The 23,448-nt window shown below is 42.8% G+C and overlaps 1 protein-coding gene across 2 annotated transcripts; it reads right to left on the minus strand.

Moving 5' to 3' along the window:
* Window positions 1–123: 123 nt before the first annotated feature.
* On the minus strand, window positions 124–21,487 carry LOC145714955 (protein S100-A15A). Of its 2 annotated transcripts, XM_081794519.1 has the most exons (3): window positions 21,306–21,487; window positions 2,260–2,463; window positions 124–300 (listed from the first exon to the last, which is right to left on the minus strand). In XM_081794519.1, the coding sequence occupies exons 1-3, from the start codon at window positions 21,306–21,308 to the stop codon at window positions 124–126; spliced, it is 384 nt and encodes a 127-aa protein (XP_081650645.1). In that variant the 5' UTR covers window positions 21,309–21,487. The 2 variants fall into 2 exon arrangements, with proteins under 2 accessions (XP_081650645.1, XP_081650644.1); XM_081794518.1 differs by lacking the exon at window positions 21,306–21,487 and having other exon boundaries at window positions 2,260–2,588.
* Between the last annotated feature and the right edge of the window lie 1,961 nt (window positions 21,488–23,448).

The following is a 23,448-nucleotide window of genomic DNA, read 5'->3' on the forward strand; positions in this document are numbered from 1 at the left end:
TGCTTTATTCTCTTCCCTCACAGCTGTTGGTTGCACACACATGTGGGTACACACAGACTCACTGGGCAGAGCTCTCCATCCGCTCCCGGACAGGCCCCTGCAGTGGAGGCGGCCATACATCTGCTAGTAGAGGCTGTGCTGGGCGCAGTAGTGGGCACACTGCTGCCGGTGGTAGTGCAGGTGGTAGTCCCTCACCAGACGGCCCAGGACGAAGAGGAACTCATCAAAGCAGATCTGGTTGTCCTTGTTCTTGTCTGCAGCCCGGAACAACTCTGAGATGTAGTAGGGCTCCTTCCGGCCCTGAGGAGGGGCAGAGGGTCACCCATCAACCCAGGCACATGGCCCACAGCAAAGGGCCGTGCCTCCACTGCCTGCGTGGCACCATGGCATGGCCCAGCCACAAGAGGCTTGCAGCAAACAGCCCATCACTCGGGCAGAGGCCAGGGCACCCTATGCTATGGAATCAGGCTAAGAGGCGGAGACATGGCAGGCACCTCAGCTAGCTGGCCCCAGGGCTGTGTGGGTTGACAGTGCAGCCTGGGCACCACTGGCTGGCTGACCGCCTGGCTGCTGGGCAAAGCTGAGCGGCCTGGCACCTCCTGACTTGTCTGCCCAGCTGCCCTGGCAGCCTCCCTGCAGAGGCCACCAGTCCAGGAGCTTTGGGATGGAAGGCTGTGCCCCTGCTTCACACTGGGAGCTCCTCCAGGCAGAGCCCACCTGCCCCTCATGTCTGCACCTCCAGCACTATCGCAGGGCCACCAGGGGGTGGGATCAGATGTGTGCATGCTGTGGCGTCTGCTTAGGACTTAGGACTTATTTATGACACTTAGCCTGTGTCCCCTTCAGAAAGTGCAGAATAAGGGGAAAGAACATCATGGGCCCTGAGGTGTCCAGCATGTCCCAGAGCAGGTGGCCCTGAGGGATGAAGATCGGAGACAGAATAGGGGAGGAACAAATGCACGTGGGGTTGAAGGGGCAGCGAGAAAGAAGGCCAGGGTCAGTGTGCAGTGCGGTGAGAAGACAGGGACGAGAACAGAGTCCTGGGCAGGGCCTGTGGAGCATGTTCCAGCAGGGTTTGGCTGGTGGGTGTGGAGACTCAGAGTGGAGTCCTTGGAAAGCCTACAGGGAAGAAACCTGTTGCATCTGTCAGCAGCTGGGGGCCCGGAGGGTGGCCCTCATCTCCATGGGGAGCTCCATACCCTCTGTTTCCCCTGCCGCCCACCACCATCTAATTCACCTAATCTTATCTCCACAAAATTGGTTGATCCCAAAACTGAAGGCTTCCTGCTAGGGCAGGCTCTCCCTGGCTTCCTTCACCTCAGCCCCCCTGGTCTAATGTCTGTCCCTGGGGGCCCTTAACCTGGGGCGGGGCAGGGGCGGGGGTGCTGTGAGCATCGGACCCAGCCCCATGGGCTACAGACAGTTGGCCCTGGAAAGAAAGTCACCCTAGTCCCCTCTGTGACCCTCACAGCTACACTCCAGTAAACTGAGGGCAGGACTCTCCTCTGATGTTTCCCAAAGGTAGGTAAGGGGGAGACGCGCAGTGAACAAAGGACCGTTGCTTTTGGAATGTAGTGCCCTTCAGGGCATGGACCTGAAGTCCACTGGAGGTGACAGTCCAGAGACCCCTCCAGGCATGGCGCTGAGGGCAGAGGACATTACCCCACAGACACTCCTGCCAGCCTTGCAGCCCCCAAGACACTTGGTAATCACAGACTCTGATAATGGAGAAGACGAGCAGGCCTGAGAGGGTTTCTGAGCCCCAGGCTGGTCCGAGAGCCTCTGTTAGCCCTTCAGACAGCAGCTGGAAGGGGAGATTACATTCCCTACCCCCACCTGGCTTCTGCCCAAACTGTCCTCCCCCAAGCACAGGGACAAGGGAGGTTTGTGCCAGTACCCAGAAGGGGCTGAGGCTAAAAGGGCAGGTTTGGGGCAGGATCTCTGACTGAATGGGGCTTCAGGCAGAGGAAAGATCAGCACCTATTCTCTCAGGAAACAGGATGAGCAGAGAAATAAACAGGTTGGGTTGGGACTAAGTCTCAGGGATTAGGGCTGAAGTGGGGCCAGGCAGGAAGTTTCAGGAGAGGGAGGGAAGGGAAATAAAGCTGGCAGATCCTGCCCTCCCAACTCCCTCCTCCTCCTCCCCTAAGTAGGAATTCTCTTGGGAGGTAACTCCATGTATCTACACCCTCACTACTCGCTTCCAACCCCACAACCAACCCTATACTTCATCCCCACCTGACCCCAGACCCCACACACCAGGCTCTCCATGAAGCGGGGTACATTGTCCATAAGCAGAGCCTTCAACTCCTCCAGGGACAGGGTCTCCACGTCTCCCTCCCGGGCTGCATACTGGTGGTAGCAGTGGATGATTTGGAAGAGGGATTCCTCCACTGGTGTGCCTGTCATGGCGGCTGGGCCGTGGCCAGGACAGGGAGAACTGGAGATGTAGTGCTGGAGGCTCTGGGGACAGTGGAGAAGCTGAGGAGAGAGCGGCCCCATGACAGACAGGCACTTCCTCCAAGAATCTTCTGCCCTCTCATTCTGTCCACCTCCTTTCACTCCAGCTGATCCCTTTTGCAAATGTGGCTCAGAGTTCCTGCCTCAAAGGAAGTTGTGCCGTGAGCACTCAGGACAGGGGTCTGTCCTTTCCTTGAGACAGTGGGCTTCCTGAAGACAGGAGCGTGTTCTCTGCCCCTAGACCCTACTCTCAACTTAGGAGTCACCCAAAATCAAAAGTGAAAAGAATCTAGACTCTTTGGTGCAAGACAGTACTAGACTACTTCATAGCACAAATGAAATATTAAAATTATACCACCCAGAACGCCCAGCCCTGCTCAGGTATTATTGTTTTCCTTTCTCGGTTGAATGTAGAGACAACACAAGGATGCCCACCTTTGTTCTGACCACCGCCTTGCTGCATGACCCTCTAAAGGGGTCTACTAGTCATCCACATGGTCCCTTCTGCCCTGAGTTGGGTTGGCCAGCAATGGGGCAAGCAAGGGCACCCACAGCCACCCCTTGTCACCCCACAGCACCGACCCCGGTGCTTTACACACAGATGAGGTACCCACAATCTCCCCCTCCACACATCCTACAAAGATGAGACCCCTGTTTTCAGGAGGCAGGTTATCCCATCAGCTCAGTGGTCCCCTCCAGATTCTGTGCAGGTAAGAATCAACAACTGCTGGTTCTGACTCTTATGAAGCCAGCCAAACACTAGATAGAGCCTTTTATACAGAGTATCCATGTAATCCTAATGAAGCAGGCATCATTTCCCCCATTTTCCTGAGGAAGAAGTGAAATCCAGAGATGTTAAGTAAATTTCCCAAAATCACACAACTGATCCACCTGGAACAAGATTCAAACCAATTGGGGGACCACAATTACCCTGTTGGGATATCCATCAACTGTACACATTCTCCAAAACAGGTAAGCCATCCATTTCTGCTTTCTCGGACCTGCACAGACCCAGAACCATCCACCCCACCTCCACTACTCTCTTGGGAGAAGTGCTGACCTGTGCAGTTGGGACAGGGTTGCTCTGAATCCACAGTGCTGGTCTCTGGTTTATCCCAGAGATTCCCCAGCGCTCAGGCAGGATGCATTTGTGTGAACAGGGGCCCAACCACCAAGTCCTATATTCTGCCCATCCTTGGTGCTTCTAATTATGGCAGCCAGTGTCATGACTCTTCACAGATTCTTCAACAGCACGACTGAGCCTTAATTGCATTCCTGAGATGATATCACATGACACTTGCTTCCTACAATTAAGTCAACCAGTTTCAGGGACACACCTTCCTTCAGAGCCTGATCTGAAGCATCTCAGAATCACAAGTCACAATGTCCATACCTCAGAGCCCATCCTTCTGGCTCCTGGGCTTGGGTGGGGTCAAACCACAACTTAAATACATCTTCCTCAGGTGTCCTCCCTCAATTACTGAGTCACCGGACTCCACAGTCATTAAGCATATTAATTCATCCAACAAATATTTCTTGAGTGGCCACAGTGTGCCTGGACCTTGTTAGGTAATGTGAGTATGACATGGGGCCAAGCCACAGGGTGGGGGTGAGTGGAGGGGACAGAGTCTCACACTGGCATGATCCACTGTGAACAATACAGGCCTGGTGGCATGAATGGTGCCCCCAGGAAGAGACACTTTCTGCCTGGAGAAGAGTTGAGGAAGATTCAATACAGAGCTGATTTTGAATTGGGACTTGAAGAAAAGATTCAATTGCATGGAGAAGCAGTCTCTGGGACAGAGGAAACAGCAAAAACAAAGGCTTAGGGGTGTGAAAGAGAGAGGCTGGAGGCTGCTCAGAGGCTGCTCAGAGTCCACAGGGCAGATAATGAGCACAGGGACAAAACAAGGCTGGAGAGGCAAGACAGAGGCAACACAAAGGGGCCTGTGTGCCAAACCAGGCCTGCACTGCATCCTGTGCACAGAAAGAAGCTGAGAGGATTTTCAGTGATTGGGTGATGGGTGGGAAGTGAGAAAGAAATGGTAGGAACAGTTTTATTGTAAGAAATAACCACAATGTGGAAGTAAACTTACCCTAAGGGGGCTCCATATAAGTGCCACCTGGGCCCTTGAGGGACAGGTGAATTCCCTTGGCCCAGGGCACACCTTCTTTCAGCCCATCTCAGCCCCGCTCTCTCCTGGGAGGGGCCACACCGGCTGGTGAATACACCTCCCAGAAAGGGGGGCCAAAGGACAGGCGATTGAACCAGAGATTAAGCCCCACATCACAGAAGGTTTGAGAGAGGATAGGGAAAGATGTAAGCCAAAATCTTTTTCAGATTGCAGGGTGAGACTTCATCTATACAACATAGTGATTTCTCCAGTAAATAGTGGTTCACCAAAACACTTTCATGTTTCCAAAGTAAAAACAGGGCTCAAATTTCTAAAATGTAAAATGATATGGAAATGTCAACCTAGAATCATAGAGCTTTTATTGAATACTTTTATTTTAGCCATCACTGGGGTGCCTGGGTGGCTTAGTCGGTTGAGCGTCCAACTTCAGCTCAGGTCATGATCTTGCAGTCTGTGAGTTCAAGCCCCGCGCTGGGCCCTGTTCTGACAGCTCAGAGCCTGGAGCCTGTTTCAGATTCCATGTCTCCCTCTCTCTCTGCCCCTCTCCCACTCATGCTCTGTCTCTCTCACTCTCAAAAATGAATAAATGTTAAAAATATATATTTTAGCCATCACTGTCCTGAGAATTTATCCCAAGAAAGTAATTAAACAGATATTAAAAAGCAATAGATAGTAAAAGGTTTACCACTGCATTATCTGCAACCAAGAAACAAAATAAAAATAAAAACCTTGAAACCACCTAACTAACAAATTTGGCATGCCAATATATCCTTGGACATTCACTGGATAATGATTTGTCACTCAAAAAGGATTCCATTTTTATCGTTTTTTTAATTTAATTTCTTTTTTAAATTTACATCCAAGTTAGTTAGCATATAGTGCAACAATGATTTCAGGAGTAGATTCCTTAATGCTCCTTACCCATTTAGCCCATCCGCCCTCCCACAACCCCTCCATCAACCCTCAGTTTGTTCTCCATATTTATGAGTCTCTTCTGTTTTGTCCCCCTCCCTGTTTTTATATTATTTTTGTTTCCCTTCACTTATGTTCATCTGTTTTGTTTCTTAAAGTCCTCATATGAGTGAAGTCATATGATATTTGTCTTTCTCTGACTGACTAATTTTGCTTAGCATAATATCCTCTAGTTCCATCTATATAGTTGCAAATGGCAAGATTTCATTCTTTTTGATTGCCAAGTAATACTCCATTGTGTATATATACCACATCTTCTTTATCCATTCTGCATCAGTAGACATTTGGGCTCTTTCCATACTTTGGTTATTGTTGATAGTGCTGCTATAAACATTGGGGTGCATGTGTCCCTTTGAAACAGCATACCTGTATCAAAAGGGATTCCATTTTTAACCCATAGCTTGTTTGGAGGGAGGGGTCATATTGCACCCCTCTTCACCTTGCCTTTCACTCAAGCTGGGACACAATGACTCCCCAGACCATCCCAATGCACAGTGATGACCTCCTTCCACAACTGTGCTATAACTAGCCTTTTCACTCAATGCTAGACTGAGGGCATCTTCTCACCCACTTAATCAATACTGGACTGATTTTTAATGAGTATATAGTGGTCATTTGTTTGCATGTATCAAAATTCGTTTTTTTAATCCATTATTAGTAGACGTTTAAATTACTTTAGATTTATACATTTCAATCAACTCTTCCTTAATAATGATATTTCTTCAGAATTTTGCCATGTGTGTTAGGTGCTGGGGAGAAGGGGGACAGAAATGAATTTATACTCCCTTCCCCTGCCAGAGTTGCTGCTCTGCACTGTACCCCACCTCCTACAGACCAGAGCTGCCACTCACTTCCCAAATACAAGCCCCCAAGTTCCCAGCTCCGTAGCTGCCTCCCCACACCCATGCCTAGACACAGGTGTCACTCCTGCACCAAGTACCCCCATATGGAGACCCATGACTTCCTTCTGTTGTGGGGGGGAGGGAAGGAGAACAGGAGTACCCCAACAACCTTCCCCACCCTAATATAAAAGTCACTAGACACTTTCACAGTATTACATTAACCTATATCTGTCCATATATTTACCTTTACCTGTGAGATTTATGCTTTCCAATGCTATCATATTTCTGTTTAGTGAGTTTTCATTTCAATTTGAAGAACTGTCTTAAGCATTTTTTGCAAATTTAGTGATGAGCTCCCTATTTTGACTAGGAAAACAAAGAAGAAAAACCCAGGACCTATGGCTTCATGAGTGAATTATACCAAACATTCAAATTCATACCAATGCTTCTTAAACTCTTTCAAAAAAAATAGAAGAGGAAGGAACACTTCCAAACTCATTTAATGAAGCCAACATCACCTGATACCAAAACTAGGCAAAGACACTAAAGAAAAACTATAGGCAAATATTCTTAATGAACATACATGTAAAAATCCTTAATAAAATCCTAGCAAACTGAATTCAACAGCACATTAAAAGGATCATGCACCATGACTAAGTGGGATTTATCCCAAGGATGTGAGGATAGTTCAACATACGCAAATCAATCAAGGTGTTATAACACGTTAACAAAATGAAAGAAAAAATGCATAATTATCTGGATAGATGCAGAAAAGGAAACTGACAAAGTTCAGCACCACTTCATGATTAAAGCTCAACAAAACAGGTGCAAAAGGATCTTAACACCATATATGAAAAGCTTACAGGTAACTTCATCATCAGTGGGGGAGAAAAACTGAGATTTCCCTCCAGGATATAGCACAAGACAAAGACACATACTCTTGCTGGTGCTGGAAGTCCTAGTAAAGAAACTAGACAAAAAAAGAAAGAAAGAAAGAAAGAAAGAAAGAAAGAAAGAAAGAAAGAAAATTATCTCTGTTTGCAGATGACATGATCATACATAGAAAACTCTAAAAACTAAACAACAATAAACCTGTTATAAATAATAAATTCAATAAGGTTGCAGAATACAGAATAAACATACAAAAATCAATGTGTTATGTACACAACAACAAACTATCCAAAAGAGAAATTAAGAAAACAATCTCATTTACAATAGCAAGAAAAAGAATAAAATGCTTAGGAAATAACTTACTCAAAGAGTTGAAAATTATGAAAATATTGATGAAGCAAATTTAAAAGGACACAGATAAGTGGAAAGACATCCTATGTCCATATGTTGGGATAATTAATGTTAAAGTGTCCATACTACCTGCAGTTATCCATAAATTCAATGAAATCCTTATCAAAATCCCTATGGCATTTTTTACAGAAATAGAAAATAATCCTAAAATTCATATGGAACTACAAAAGACTGAATAGCCAAAGAAATCTTGGGCAAAAAAACAAAGCTAGGGGCATCACACTTGCTGATTTCACAATTCATTACAAAACTATGGTAATCAAAACAGTATGGTATTGACATAAAACAAAAATATAGACCAGTAGAACAGAATAGAGAACCCGGAATAAATCCACACATATAAGATCAATTGATCTTTGCTAAGAGTGCTGAAATAAGTAAAGGATAGTCTCTTCAAGAAATGGTGCTGGGAAAACTGGATGCAGAAGAATGAAGGTGGCCCCTGGTCTCACACCATACACAAAAATCAACTCAAAATGGAGTAAAGACTTGAATAGAAGACCTGAAACCATAAAACTACTAAAGAAAAACATAGAAGAAAAGTTTCTTGACATTGGTCTGGGCAATAATTTTTTGGATGTGGAGACCAAAAGCACAGCCAACAAAAGCAAAAATAGACAAATGAGATTACATTAAATTAAAAGCTCTGCACAGCAAAGAAAGCAATCAACAAGTTAAAAGGCAACCAACAGAATGGGAGAAAATATTTGCAAACTATATATTTGATATCCAGAATATATAAGGAAGTCATACAACTCAATAACAAAAAATATTTTTAATGGGCAAAGAATCTGAATAGACATTTCTCAAAGGAAGACATACAAATAACCAACAGATATATGAAAAAGTGTTCAGCTTCACTAATCATCAGGGAAATGTAAATCAAAACCACAATGATAGGGAGCCTGGGTGGCTCAGTTGGTTGAGCGTCTGACTCGATTTCAGCTCAGGTCGTGATCTCACGGTTCATGAGTTCAAGCCCCGCATCAGGCTCTGAACTGACAGTGCAGAGCCTGCTTGAGATTCTCTTTCTCTCCCTCTCTCTGCCCCTTCTGCACTCTCTCAAAATAAATAAACTTTTTTTTTAACTTTTTTTTAACATTTATACATTTTTGAAAGGTAGACAGAGACAGAGTGCGAATGGGGAAGGGGCAGAGAGAGAGAGGGAGACATAGAAACAGGAGCAGGCTCCAGGCTCCAAGCTACCAGCACAGAGCCCGACGCGGGGCTCGAACTCACAGACCGCAAGATCATGACCTGAGCCGAAGTCAGCCACTTAACTGACTGAGCCACCCAGGCGCCCCTAAATAAACTTTTTTTTAAAAAATTAAAAGACAAAATGATATACAATTTCATACTTGTTACAATGAGTATATTCAGAAAGACAATAAATAGCAAATGTTAGCAAGGATGTGGAGAAAAGTGAATCCTTGTATACTGTTGGTGGGAATGTAAATTGGTACACGCATTAGGGAAAAAAGTATGGAGGTTCCTCAAAAAATTAGAAATAGGAGGTTAAAATGGTGGAGGAATAGGGAGACCCTACATTTGCCTCATCCCTTGAACATAGCTAGATAAATGACAAATCATTCTGAGCACCCAAGAAATGTATCTGAAGTCTGAGAAAACAAACTGCACACAGCTAAAGTTAAAAAAAAAAAAAATGACACATCATGTAAGGTAGGAGCTGCAGAGAGTTGATTTGGGGGACAGAAGAGCTGTGGGTGCTTCAGAGGAGAGGGAGCCCTGATCATGGAGAGAGAAAGAAATACAGACAGTGAAAACATGTGCAGGAGATTGCATAAGGAAAACTCTTCCCCAAAACCATTGACTGGGAAAGAGCAAGGAGCTGAATCTTTTAGCTAAACTGCACAATTGTAGAAGCAAGAGAGCACAAAGTCTGAAGTTTTAGAGGTTCGCCATGGCCAGGGTCACCCCTGGTGGGCTTAGCGGTGCTCTGGTGGGGAAGGAGAGCGAAGATTCAGGGGGTGGGCAGCAAGTTCTAAGGATCCTCTGGGTCACACAGGGAGAAAGAGTTTTCCTTCTTGGAGTACATTTGGGAGAGTTGTCATGGCCTCTCTAGGGACAAAAGACCTGTTTGGCACCACTGAACTGCCCCATTCATTAACATAGGAATGGGGACACCAGCTAAGGGTGATGAGCCTTAGTGCCAGAGTTTTGCTGCACTTCACCATAAATTCCAACCCACTGCATGGTTCCACTACTGTTTTCTGGGACAAGCACCAGTCACAGCACAGGGACACCTTCCACAGAGGATCAACGCAGGCTCATGCCACATGGATTTCTAGGATTTGGAGTTTTGAAACCCAGTCATGAGCCTAAGATAAAACACAGGAGTGCTGTGCTGCCTGGCAGGTGGATGGCTCAGATGCAGGCAGGGTGAAGGCAGGAATGTGACAGAAGCTGGGGACACAGGAGGGGTGATTGTTTGCTCTTCTCTGAGGGCTTCCTGAGGAGTGGCAGGCGTCAGTTCCCTGCTCCAGGGATGAGAGAGAAGGGTGATACCATTTCCACCCCCACCCTTGGACCATCAACACTAACCAACTTCAGTGACCAAAATAGCACCGGCCAGTGGAGGCAAGACCACTTACACCAATCCCACCTCCCTGCACCCTGCAGGGTGCATCTCCACTAGGGCAAGTCTGCCTGAGAATCAGCACAGGAGGCTCCACCCCAGAAGACCAGCACAAAACTCTCACCTGCACCAAGTCTGCTGATCATAGAGGGTTACAAAGCTTCAGCTCTAGAGGAAATAAGATATAGCTTCCTTTGTCCCCCCCCCCCTTTGGCTTTGTCTTATGGGATACAGAAAAAGCTAATTTTTTTATTTGTTTTTCATTTTTCATTTTTAAATTTTTTATTTATTTATATACATATATGTGTGTGTATATATATATGTATATATGTATATATATACATATATACATATAGTGTACCTCTTCTTAATAAAGCCATTACTCTCAGGAGCAAGATTACGACAGACTCTCCTAACAGTCACACACCCAAAAAAATAGTGACCCATACAAAATGACAAGATAGAGGAATTTAACCCAAAAGAAAGAACAGGAACAAGTTACAGCTAGGGATTTAATCAATACAGATGCATTAATCAAGTAAGATGTCTGAACCGGAATTTACAACAATAATCATAAGGATATTACTGGGCTTGAGAAAAGCATAGAAGACACCAGAGAATCCCTTACTGCAGATAAAAGAACTAAAAACTAGTCAGGCTGAAATAAAAAACCCTAAAACCAAGTGGATGCAATGACAATGAGGATGGAGAAAGCAGAGGAACAAATCAGTGATATAGAAGATAAAATTATGAAAAAATAATGAAAAGGGAGAGGGAAAGAGGTATAGGATTGAGAATGTAGTCTTAAGGAACTCAGTGACTTCTTAAAGCATAATACCATTCATATAATAGGAGTCCCAGAAGAAGAGAAAGGAAAAGGAGCAGGTTTATTTCAGCAAATTGTAGCTGAAAACTTCCTTAATCTGGGGAAGGAAACAGACATCAAAATCCAAGAAGCACAGAGAACTCCCATCAAATTCAGCAAAAGCCGGCCATCACCAAGACATATCATAGTCAAATTCACAAAATACACAGACAGGGAAAGAATCTGCGGGCCACCTGGGTGGCTCAGTCGGTTAGTTGTCCGACTTTGGCTCAGGTCATGATCTCATGGTTCTTTGGTTCAAGCCGCATATCAGGCTCTGTGCTGGCAGCTCAGAGCCTGGAGCCTGTTTTGGATTCTGTGTTTCCCTCTCTTTCTCTGCATCTCTCTGCATCTCTCTCTCTCTCTCTCTCTCTCTCTCTCTCTCTCCCTCAAATAAATAAACGTTAAAAAGGTAAAACAAAATAATCTGAAAGCAGCAAGGGAAAAAAAGTCCTTAACCTATAAGAGAAAAGAGATAAGGTTTGCAGCAGATCTATGCACTGAAACTTAGCAGGCCAGAAGGGAGTGGCATGATATATTCATGATGAATGGGGAATATATGCAGCCAAGAATACTTTATCCAGCAAGGCTATCATCAGAATAGAAGGAGAGATAGAAATAAAGAGTTTCCAGGAAAAACAAAAACTAAAGCAGTTCATGACCACTAAACCAGCCCTGCAAGAAATATTAAAAGGAACTCTTCGGGGAGGGGGGAGGGGAGGGGACCAAAAAGCAACAAAGACTAGAAAGTAACAGAGAACATCACCAGAAATACCAACTTTATAGGTAACACAATAGCAGTAAATTCATATCTATCAATAATCACTGTGAATGTAAATGGACTATTTAGTCCAATCATTTAGCTCCAGTCAAAAGACTTAGGGCATCAGAATGGATTTAAAAAAGAAAAAACAAAACTCATCTATATGCTGCCTACAAGATACATATTTTTGACCTAAAGACACCTGCAGATTGAAAGTGAGAGGATGGGGGGGGCGCCTGGGTGGCGCCCAACTTTGGCTTAGGTCATGATCTCGTGGTTTATGGGTTCAAGCCCCACATCGGGCTCTGTACTGACGGCCCAGAGCCCATATCTTGGAGCCTGCTTCAGATTCTGTGTCTCCCTCTCTCTCTGCCCCTCCCCCACTCGCATTCTGTCTCTGTCTCTCAAAAATGAATAAATGTTAAAAAAAAAATTTTAGGGGCACCTGGGTGGCTCAGTTGGTTAGGCGTCCGACTTCAGCTCAGGTCATGATCTCACATGATCTCATGGTCTGTGGGTTCGAGCCCCATGTCAGGCTCTGTGCTGACAGCTCAGAGCCTGGAGCCTGCTTCAGATTCTGTGTCTCCCTCTCTCTGCCCCTCCCCTGCTCATGCTCTGTTTCTCTCTGTCTCAAAAATAAATAAAAACATTTAAAAAAAATTTTTAAAGAAAGTGAGGGGATGGAAAACCATCTATCATGCTAACGAACTCCAAAAGAAATCCAGAGTAGCCATAGTTAAATCAGACAAACTATATTTTAAAACAAAGACTGAAACAAGAGATGAAGAAGGGCATTGTATAATTAAAGGATCTATCCATCAGGACCTAACAATTATAAATATTTATGCCCACAACTTGAAAGCACCCAAATATATATCAATTAATAACAAACATAAAGAAACCCATTGATAATAATACAATAATGGTAGAGGGCTTTAACACCACACTTAATAGCAATGGACAGATCATCTAAGCAGAAAATCAAAAAGGTAACGATGGCTTTGAATGACACACTGTGCCAGATGGACTTAACAGATATATTCAGAACATTTCATCCTAAAGCACACATTCTTTTCAACTGCACATGGAACATTCTCCAGAATGGATCATATTGGGTCACAAATCAGCCTTCAACAAGTACAAAAAGATGGAGATCATTCCATGCATATTTTCAGACCGCAACACTATGAAAGTTGAAGTCAACCCCAAGAAAAAAATTGGAAATACCACAAATACATAGAGATTAAAGAATACCCTACTAAAAAATGAATGGGTTAACCAGGAAATTAAAGAACTTTTAAACATGCATGGAAGCAAATGAAAATGAAAACATGACAGTCCAAAACACTTGAGATGCAACAAAGGCAGTCTTAAGAGGGAAGTATATTGCAATACAGGTCTATCTCAAGAAGCAAAAAAAAAGTCTCAAATACACAACCTAACCTTACACCTTAAGGAGCTAGAAAAGGAAGAGCAAATAAAGCCTAAAGCCAGCAGAAGAAGGAAAAGAATAAAGATTAGAGCAGAAATAAATGATATAGAAATAAACAAACAAAAAAAACACAGTAAAACAGATCAACAAAACTAAGAGCTGGTTCTTTGAAATAATTCATAAAATTGATAAGCCCCTAGCCAGACTCATCAAAAAGAAAAGAGAAAGGACCCAATAAATAAAATCATGAATCAAAGAGAAGAGATCACAACCAACACCACGGAAATACAATCAATTATAAGAGAATATTATGAAAAATTACATGTCAACAAAGTAGGCAATCTGGAAGAAATGGATAAATTCCTAGAAACATACAAACTACTAAAAACTGAAGCAGGAAAAAATAGAAAATTTGAACAGACCCTAAACAGCAAAGAAATTGAATCAGTAATTAAAAATCTCCCAGCAAACAAAAGCCCAGGACCAGATGGCTTCCCCAGGGAATTCTACCAGATATTTAAGAAAAGTTAATACCTACTTTTCTCAAAGTGTTCCAAAAAATAGAAATGTTCCAAAAAATAGAATGTTCCAAATAAATACAAAAAATAGAAATGTTCCCAAAAAAATAATAAAATGTTCCAAAAAATAGAAAAAATAGAAACTTCCAAACTCCTTCTACGAGGCCAGCATTACCTTGATTCCAAAACCAAAGACCCCACTAAAAAAAATTTATAGGCCAATATCCCTGATGAACATGGATGCAAAAATTTTCAACAAGATACTAACAAATTGAAACCAACAGTACTTTAAAAGAACTATTCACCACAATCCAGTGGGATTTATTCCTGGCCTCCAGGGGTGGTTTGATAGTTGCAAATCCATCAACATGATACACCACATTAATAAAAGAAAGGATAAGAACCATATGATTCTCTCAATAGATGTAGAAAAAGCATTTGACAAAATACAGCATCAACTCTTGATAAAAATCCTCAACAAAGTAGGTATAGATGGAACATACCTGAACATCATAAAATCCATATATGAAAGACCCACAGCTAGTATCATCCTCAAGAGGAAAACTGAGAGCTTTTCCTCTATGGTCATGAACAAGACAGGAATGTCCACTCTCACCATTTCTATTTAAAATCTCACTGGAAGTCTTAGCCTCAGAAATCAAACAGCGAAAAGAAAAAAAAAAGCATCCAAATCAGCAAGGAAGAAGTCAAGCTTTCACTATTTGCAGACGACATGATATTCTATGTCAATAACCCAAAGACTCCACAAAAAATTGCCAGAACTAATACATGAATTCAGCAAAGTCACAGGATATAAAATCAATCTACCGAAATCTGTTGCATTTCTATACACCAATAATGAAGCACCAGAAAAAGAAATCAAGGAATCAATCCCATTTACAGTTGCACCAAAAACAATAAGATATCTAGGAATAAACATAACTAAAGAGGTAAAAGATCTATAGTCTGAAAACTATAGAACACTTATGAAAGAAACTGAAGAGGGAACAAAGAAATGGGAAAACATTCCATGTTCATGGATTGGTAGAACAAACATTGTTAAAATGTCAATACCACCCAAAGCAATCTACACATTTAATGCAATCTCTATCAAAATACCACCAGCATTTTTCACAGAGCTAGAACAGTCCTAAAATTTGTATGGAACACAAAATAAACTGAATAGCCAAAGCAATCCTGAAAAAGAAAAGCAAAGATGGAGACATCATGATTCTAGACTTCAAGCTATATTATAAAACTGTAGTCATCAAGACAGTATGGTACTGGCACAAAAACAGACACACAGATCAATGGAACAGAATAGAAAACCCAGAAATGGACCCACAACTGTATGGTCCACTAATCTTTGACAAAGCAGGAAAGAATATCCAATGGAAAAAAGATAGTCTCTTCAACAAATGGTGTTGGGGAAACTGGACAGCGACATGCAGAAAAACAAACCTGGACCACTTTCTTACACCATACTCAAAAATAAACTTAAAATGGATGAAAGACCTAAATGTGAGCCAGAAAACCATCAAAATCCTGGAGAAGAACACAAGCAGCAACCTCTTTGACCTCAACTGTAACAACTTCTTACTAGACACATTGCCAAAGGCTAGGGAAGCAAAAGCAAACATGAACTATGGGGACCTCATTAAGGTAAAAAGCTTCTGCACAGTGAAGGAAACAATCAACAAAACTAAAAGGCAGCCTACAGAATGGGAGAAGATAATTTCAAATGACATATCTGATAAAGGGTTAATATCCAAAATCTGTAAAGAATTTATCAAACTCAACACCAAAAAACAAATAATCCAGTTAAGAAATGGGCAGAAGACGTGAGCAGACATTTTTCCAAAGAAGACTTCCAGATGGCTAACAGATACATGAAAAGATGCTCAACATCTCTCACCATCAGGGAAATACAAATCAAAATCACACTGAGATACCACCTCACACCTGTCAGAATGGCTAAAATTAACAACACAGGAAACAACAGATGTTGGCGAGGATGTGGAGAAAGGGGAGCCCTCTTGCACTGCTGGTGGGAATGCAAACTGGTGCAGCCACTCTGGAAAACAGTACGGAGGTTCCTCAAAAAGTTAAAAATAAAACTGAAACCAAGAGTCAGTCGCTTAACTCACTGAGCCACCCAGGCGCCCCTAAAAAAAGAAATATTTAAAAAATAATACTAATATAAAATACCTTTCAAGAACAAAAAGAAAATTGGCAATAGAATTACCTTATGATCCAGCAATCTCACTTCTGAGTATACATCCAAAAGAAATGAAATCAGAAGCGCCTGGGTGGCTCAGTCAGTTGAGTGTCCGACTTCAGCTCAGGTCATGATCTCACAGCTTGTGGGTTCAAGCCCCGTGTTGGGCTCTGTGTTGACAGCTCAGACCCTGGAGCCTGCTTCGGATTCTGTATCTCCCTCTGTCTCTCTGCCCCTCCCCTGCTTGTGCTCTGTGTGTGTGTCTCTCTCTCAAAGATAAATAAACATTAAAAAAAAATTTTTTAATGAAATCAAGACCTCAAGGAGATAATCTGTACTCCCATATTCTTTTCAATGTTATTTAATAATAGCCAAGATATGGAAACAACCTAACTTTCCACTTAAGGATAAATGGATAAAGAAATTGTGGCATGTATGTACAATGGAGTATTATTTAGCCATAAAAAGGAAAGCCTGCCATTTTCAATATGAGTGAACCTGGTAGACATTATGCTAAGTGAAACAAGACAGATAAAGACAAAGCGATGCTGCATGATCTCACTAGATGTAGTGACATTGAGCTCAGAAAAACAGTAGAAAGGTGGTTACCAAGGGCTAGCGGTAGGGTGAAATGGGGAAATGTTGGTCAAGGGATACAGAGTTTTGGTTATGCAAAATGAATAAATACTGAAGATCTAATGTAAAACAAAGTGGCTAAGGTTAATAATTTATTGTATACTTGTAATTTGATAAGAGAGTAGATCATAAGCATTCTCACTACATAAAAAAATATAATTATATGAGGTGACTAATATGTTAATTAGCTTGATCATAATACACAATGTATTAAGTATAATCATCAAATTATACACCTTAAGTATATACAGTTATTAACTGTCAAATACTTTTCAATCTAATGAAAGAATGATGCCCTGCCTTATAGAAGATTATAGTCTGGAGGTAGAAGCAGACACCTACACAAAATGTAAAGGTAACGTATCTAGAAAAGAACCACAAGTTTAGTGCCAAAGCCACACCCCTACGGTAACCAGAGCACAGTCCTAGCCCTCACCTCGGTCCCATTGTGAAGACCAGCCATTGAAAGCGACACCTTGTAGCAGCCACAAGCTACTGCAGCAAAGGACTCTAGTTAGCTTGAGAAAGACTCACTGGAAAGTGGCTCTGCAGCCCAAGACCTCAAGAGAACATTAGGTTGGGGTGGGGGGGAGCAGGATTCAAACAATTACTTTAAAAAGTAAAGAAACATGGCCACTTTGACACCGAAGATGAAGAATCAGGTTATAATAGTTAAATGTTGAGGCTCCATCTGGGATTTTTACCAGTTCTCCTTCCTATTTTACAGATGTGTTTTATCTTTATGATTAGAGCCAACTGATATCATAGTCAATGGCCTCACTGATTGATATCTGGAACCAGTAGTGATGGTCTATGCTTGAAGACTGGTTACTAGATGCTTTAGAATCTTTAGGGAGAATGTTTAAAATGAAAAAGAAACAAAGTGTGGTATTATTGCATTTTCTGGACAACTTAATTTTTTGCCATATAAAAAATTAGAATAGTATCATAGTATGGGGAGTGCCGGGGCTGCTTCTGTAGGATGGGGAGCCTTCTGGAAACTGAGAAGATAAGCTTCCTCTGTGCTTAGCAAAGACTTCACACCTACCCATTCATCTTACCTGAATAACAATTGCTGATAAGGAGTCCAAGGAACAAGTTAAGGAACAAGCTCAAAGTGACTTAGATACTAAATGCAGAGGCATAATTCAAACCTAGACTGTCTAGCTCCACAGCACCTGTTCTCTTCTCTTTTTTAAACAGCTCTATTGAGATATCATTAACATATAAAAATTGCATATGTTTAAGGTATACAATTTGAAGGTTTGATATATGCATACATTGTAAAATGATCACATAATTGAGCTAATTAACATATCTGTCACCTCACATTACTACCACTGTGTGTGTGTGTGTGTGTGTGTGCGCGCGCGCGCGCGCGCGCGTGTGTGTGTGTGTGTGTGTGTGTGTGTGTGTGTGTTTGGGAAGATTTAAGATTTATCCTCCCAGCAGATGGCAAGTCTACAATACAGTTTTGTTAACGATCATCACCATGTGGTACATTAACCACATTATCTTGTCTCTGAATAACAGAATCCAGCTGGGTGAAAAGTCCTGCAGTTAGAGAATATTGCTGATACAAAGGCACCCACACATGATAGCCAGCCAGATATGTTCAAGAGACAGAAAGAAGACAGCCAGAATAATGTAAATCAAGAGCAGAGAGAGAGAGATAGGAGATTAGCTTAATTCTGTGAGGGAAGCAGAGGCCAGACCAAGGAAGACTTCACAAATTTGGAGTTTACTCTAAATGGGATGAGGAGCTGTTAAAAGATACTCCATGTTCATGGACCAGAAGACTCTGTTATTGCAAAGCTGTCAGTTCTCTCAAAACTTTCCATAGATTCAGCACAATCTCTGTCAAAATCCTAGTCAGGATTTTGGAGAAATTGACAAGGTAATTCTAAAAAGTATAGGGGATACAAAAGGCTCAGAATATCACAATTACGAAGAACAAGAGTTGGAGAAGTCACAGTACTAGATGTTGAGGTTTATAACAACAGCTACCACGGGGGGGGGGGGGGGGGGCACAGAGGGCACAGAAACAAGAGCAACACACCTGCCAGTCCCACCCAGCTTGGCATCCCGCCACCCAATAAACGAGATGCTCAAGTCTCTGGTCCACAACAGATGGACCGAGCTCCAGTCAGAGCAGAACCAGAATCTTGGGAGACCTCAGGTCTGCACTCAGGGGCTGATATCAAGGGTGGGATTGTGTCCAAGCCTCCATAATGAAAGGGACATAACATCAGGGACCTGATCTGCCTAGACCTCCGTATGAAAAAGTCACTGAACTGTAATGGTTTTAACAGAAAGCAGCAGGCAGTGCTACCTTTCTCTTACTATCCCTGGGTACAAAGTTTCAAGATGGAAGAGAGAAAGAGAAGAATGATTGGTTAGACGGCATTTGCATCTGGATTCTGTCAGTAGATGAGCTAAAAGCAAAGGGGCTGTGGCACAGAATTTTATTGTCAGCCTGAGCAAAAGCACTTGAAGGACAAGGCAGCTGGCCTTCAGTTTGGGGACTTAAATCAAAAACCAGGGGCGCCTGGGTGGCTCAGTTGGTTAAGTGCCCGGAGCCTGGAGCCTGCTTTGGATTCTATGTCTCCCTCTCTCTCTGCCCCTCCCCTGCTCAAGCTCTGTCTCTCTCTCTCTCTGTCTCTCTCCCAAAAGTAAATAAACATTAAAAATAAATAAATAAACAGACAAACAGAATTTAAAAGGCAACTACTGAATTGGAGGAGGTATTTGCAAATGACATATCTGATAAAGGGTTATTATCTGAAATATATAATGAACTTACACAACTCAATGCCCAAAAAAACAAATAATCCAATTTTAAAATGGGCAGAAGAAATAAATAGACATTTCTCCAAGGAAGACATACAGATGGCCAACAGACACATGAAAAAAGGTTAAACATCACTCATCAGGAAAATACAAATCAAAACTACAAAATCAAAAACACAAGAAACAACGTGTTGGCAAGGATTTGGAGAGAAAAAAACCCTCAAGCACTGTTGGTGGGAATGCAAACTGGTGCAGCCACTGTGGAAAACAGTATGTAGGTTCCTCAAAAAGTTACAAATAGAACAACAATATGATCCAGTAAACTTTCTAATGGGTATTTACCCAAAGTATACGAAAACACTAATTCAAAGGGACACATGCATCCCTAAGTTTGTAGCAGCATTATTTACAGTAGCCAAGTTATGGAAGCAGTCCAAGTGTCCATCAGTTGATGAATGGATAAAGAAGATGTAGTATATACATGTAAGGAGTATTATTCAGCCATAACAAAGAATGAAATTTTGCCATCTGCGATGACATGGATGGAGCCAGAGATCATAATGCTAAATGAAATAAATCAGTCAGAAAAAGATAAATACTATATGATTTCATCCATATGTGGAATTTAAGAAACAAAACAAATGGGCAAAGGGGAAAAAAAGAGAGAGGCAAACCAAGAAACAGACTTTCAACTATAGAGAATACACTGATGGTTACCAGGGAGGAACAGAGGTAGGGAGACAGGGGAAATAAGTGATGAGGGTTAAGGATGCACTTGTCATGATGAGCAGCAGGTGATGTGGGAGTATTGGATCACTATATTGTACACCTGAAACTAGTATAACATTGTATGTCAGCTATATGAGAATTCAAATTAAATTAAAATTTCAGGGGTGACTGGCTAGCTCAGAAAAGCATGTGACTTTTGATCCCGGGGACAAGCCCCACGTGAGGGTAGAGATTATTTAATATATAAAACTTTTTTAAAAATAAAAAATGTTAGGGGCTCCTGGGTGGCTCAATCAGTTAAGCATCCAACTTCAGCTCAGGTCATGATCTCACGGTTCATGGGTTCGAGCCCGGTGTCAGGCTCTGTGCTGACAGCTCAGAACCTGGATCCTGCTTTGAATTCTGTGTCTCCCTCTCTCTCTGCCCCTCCTCCACTTGCTCTCTGTCTCTCTCACTCAGAATGGACATTTAAAAAAAAAACTTTAAAAAATAAAAATTTTTAAAAACTAAATAAAAAAAACACACATAAAAAGGGAACAAATCAATTTTTACTCTATCCCATTGACACCCCACACCCATCCACCAGAGTGAATAATTCAGAGGTCTGTGTTCTTTGGAGCTGGGAGATAATAGAAAATATATCATTGGTTTCTGCCCCCCCTCCCCCAGTGCTTGGCACAAAGCTCCTGAAACCCTTGTAATTTCCTGGGTGACAGGAGTGTCTATTGTTCTAATGAGGCAATTCTGGGTGGGTGCTTGGAGGACTCCCAGGTGGGGACTGGTCACCAGAAAGACCAAGCCCTGATTAGAAGCTTGAAATTTTCACCCCCCATCCCCATCCTCCAGAGAGGGTCTGGAAATTGAGTTAATAATCCACCATGCCTATGTGAGAAAGCCTCCATAAAATCCAAAACAATATGGGGTTCATAAGCTTCCAGGTGAGTAAACAGAGGGGTGTGCCTGGACAAAGCATGGGAGCTCCATGCCCCTTCCCACATACCTCGCCCTACACATCTCTCCATCTGGTTGTTCATCTGTATTCCTTACCATTTCCTTAATAAACTGGCAAGTGTAGGTGTTTCCCTGAGTTTTGTGAGCTCCTGTAGCAAATTATTCAAATCCAAAGGTGTAAGAGCTCAGGGGAAAGTCCAATTTGTTGGACAGAAGTTGTGAGTAACCTGGGTGCCTACTTCTTGTATTGGCATCTGAAGTGGAGGTGGGGCCAGTCCGGTGGGACTGAGCCCTTTGCCCATGGGATCTGATGCTGTCTCCAGGTTGGTAGTGTCAGAATTGAGTTAAAGTGTAAGACACCAGCTGGCGTCACAGAAATTTGCTTGGTGTGGGGTAAAAACTCCACACATTTGGTGACCAGAAGTCAGAAGTGAAGTGTTCTGTGTGAGTGTGGTAGACATGAGAGGGTAAAGATGTGCACCAAAGGAACCCACAGTAGGGAAGAACTAGGGTTTCCTACTCAGGAGGGAGGACTGTGGGTTTTACCAGTTCAGCTCACCTGAGAAGGAATGCCAGGAAAATCAAAAGCTCTTTAGAGTTTTAGGGGTAAATCTCACATGGTATTATGATTTCCATTGTGTTGCTTCTACTCTTAGAGGTACATGAAAAGAAGCTACCAGAAGCAGCAGCTGAGCCCAAAGAGGCGAGTCTAAAGGGAAAAAATTTTGTTGCAGACAGAAGAGACACTTCAGGCCAAGAAAACTTTCCCTGATCCACAAATCACCATAGACCAGCGACTATGTAATAATGATCTTTAACATCTCTATTCCTCTTTCCAATTTGCAGGTACGTAAGGTCACCTACCTGACCTCATGTAACGCTCATAGCGACCCTGGGAAGTAAGTACTATTGTCCCCATTTTACATCTAAGGTAACTGAGGCCCAATAAGTAGGTGATGAGAGCATATTTGTAACAATGTACAAACTGCTTTATCTGTGGTTTCACTTTCCCTGTTTTTAATTACCTGCCGTCAACCACATTCACATAACTTTTATTACAGCATATTGTTATAATTGTTCTATTTCAATGTTATTGTTGTTAATCTCTTACTAGTTTATAAATTAGTAGTATAATGCCTAGTTTATAAACTAAGCTTTATCATAGGTATGTATAGGGGAAAATCATAGTCACATATAGGGTATTATAGTATATCTACGTTTTCAGGCATCCACCATGGGTCTTGGGCCATATCCCCCATGGATAAGTGGGAAATAATCAATAATAAGTAAATGTCATTGCTGCACGGGAAACCGGTCATCTGACTCCCATCTTGAATGCTAACACCTGTTGGAGTGGAGGAGAAGGCCCTACTGGATACTGGGGTAGGTGGGGATGCTTAGCAACCTGACTCTGTTGGTGAGCCGGGGTCCTGAGACAAACAGGGTCGTGGGTCCTGCCCACTCCAGCCCAATTCCCAGCCAGCCCACATTAGACGCCTCCTCACACAGGCTGATGGGAAGGTGGAAAAATCCTTTTTCACCATCTTCTCCAAGCCGTATTTGTCCATGACATCTGAATTTCAGGTGCTTGTGAGGTAGGTTGAATGACCCTCAACATCTTCTTGCGTCACTGTTTCTCTTCTTTGTTTTGCAACAAACTACAGGAAGGAAGATGATCACCCAGCTTTACCCTCCAATGTGTGAGAGTGTGGGGACTGATACAGGCCAGGATAGTCTGAGGGTAGGACTGAGTGGAGCTGAGTAGAATGGGTATTCCTTTGGTCCAGGTAGAGTTCAGAGAAGGAAATGCAGTTTTGAGGAGAGGGGGGAGTTCTGGGGATTAGGAAGCCTGAGATGGGACGTGTGGGCAGAGGACTGTGCGGAGTAGAGTCTGATGGACCCTGAGTTCAAGGTGCTGGGCAAGATTGCAGTCAGCCCTTACATCTGTCAGCACTGAGACCAGGACTAACACTCCCCATCAAAACACTGCCAAAAAGAGACACAAAAATGCCCTAGTTTTCCCAGAGCTCTGTGTTCCTGAGTATAATATAAAACAGAGAGCAGAGCCCCATCAGTGTGGAGTTGCTATAGACCAACAGTCACCTCCCAATGGGAAGCCTTCACCCACCCTGTTCTGTGAGACTCCCAGGTCTCTGGGCTCAGGTCTGCCATGGGCTCCCAGGAAGGCACCAAAGAGCTCAGTCAATCCTGCATGTTTGCAATATTCCCTGGCTCCCAG

Source organism: Panthera onca, chromosome Y (genome assembly GCF_046562875.1).
Source record: "Panthera onca isolate mPanOnc1 chromosome Y, mPanOnc1 haplotype 2, whole genome shotgun sequence".
NCBI classification, from domain to species: Eukaryota; Metazoa; Chordata; class Mammalia; order Carnivora; family Felidae; genus Panthera; species Panthera onca.

Excerpts from the sequence above, each read along its gene's own strand:
- LOC145714955 (XM_081794518.1), bottom strand. The coding sequence starts at position 2,502 with ATGGGGCCGCTCTCTCCTCAGCTTCTCCACTGTCCCCAGAGCCTCCAG. Across the intron at positions 301-2,259 it reads CCCGCTTCATGGAGAGCCTG|GGCCGGAAGGAGCCCTACTA; the intron begins GTGTGTGGGGTC and ends GCCCCTCCTCAG.